The sequence below is a fragment of the Fukomys damarensis genome, unplaced genomic scaffold (assembly GCF_012274545.1).
Source record: "Fukomys damarensis isolate Sample0158 unplaced genomic scaffold, DMR_v1.0_HiC HiC_scaffold_25, whole genome shotgun sequence".
NCBI lineage: Eukaryota > Metazoa > Chordata > Mammalia > Rodentia > Bathyergidae > Fukomys > Fukomys damarensis.
In genome coordinates, this window is record NW_022900937.1 from 28688267 (window position 1) to 28689117 (window position 851).

At 53.0% G+C, this 851-nt stretch overlaps 1 protein-coding gene across 3 annotated transcripts in view; it reads left to right on the plus strand.

Moving 5' to 3' along the window:
- The first annotated feature begins 327 nt into the window (after positions 1–327).
- The window catches only part of Nbas (NBAS subunit of NRZ tethering complex), a 234933-nt gene continuing 234409 nt past the window's right edge, over positions 328–851 (plus strand). The window contains exon 1 of one of the 3 annotated variants that reach the window (XM_033756036.1): positions 328–727. In XM_033756036.1, the coding sequence (XP_033611927.1) occupies positions 611–727 (117 nt within the window). In that variant the 5' untranslated portion in view covers positions 328–610. The remainder of the gene's footprint in view (positions 728–851) is intronic. The other 2 variants (XM_033756035.1, XM_010629031.3) reach the window with 2 other exon arrangements.

The window sequence follows — 851 nt, forward strand, 5'->3', positions numbered from 1 at the left end:
GCAGATCTCTGGCCCTCACTGTCCTCTTTGTGCCCTAATGCCTCCCTCCTCCGTTACCTATCATTCCCCCAAACTGTTGAATTAGATAATTATTTGGTGTTTATTTATTTTTTGATTCTCAAGAGTTCTGTTAGGCAATGAATACACCAGCAATTTAGGAAAGGGAATTTTGCCATTTCCGTTTTAAGGAAGGGGGAGAACCAAGTGTGGTGCCATACGCCTGTAATGCTAGCAAGGCTGGAGGTTGAGGCAGGAGGATTGCGAGCTCCAGTCGAGTCTGGACAATTTAGCAGGACACTGTCTTAAGAAAAAAAAATTAAAAGGGCTGCTGATGACGCCAAATGCGAAGAATCAGGGTGGTTCAATTCCCAGTAACACACACACACAATGCTGACTTGGATAAGAAAGGCTCACTGACTGGACACATCTCCCGTAATTAACCAGTAGGGCACCAGGATCGGGATTAGCTGTAGAGATTGGCGCCTGCTCGAGAGTTAATATTGTTTTCTCTTTTAGTGGTCTGTTTCCGGCGAATCACAAGTGGCTGCGTCTAGGAAGCCTGTCCCGCGCGGCCTGCCGTAGCGCTCTCCTCCGCCCTGTCCAGGCGAACATGGCGGCCCCCGAGTCTGGGCCGGCTTTGAGTCCTGGTATCGCCGAGGGCGAGGAGGAGACCATTCTTTACGACTTGTTAGTCAACACCGAGTGGTCTCCGGAGATAGAGGTGCAGGTAAAGCAGGCCCCTGGATGGCAAGCGGCCGGATCCGCTCGGTCACTCGGCGGGCTGAGCCCTGGCAGGAGCCACGTCGCTGAGGAGGGGGTGGGGTGGGGTGCATGGTCGGTCGCCGTGGCAA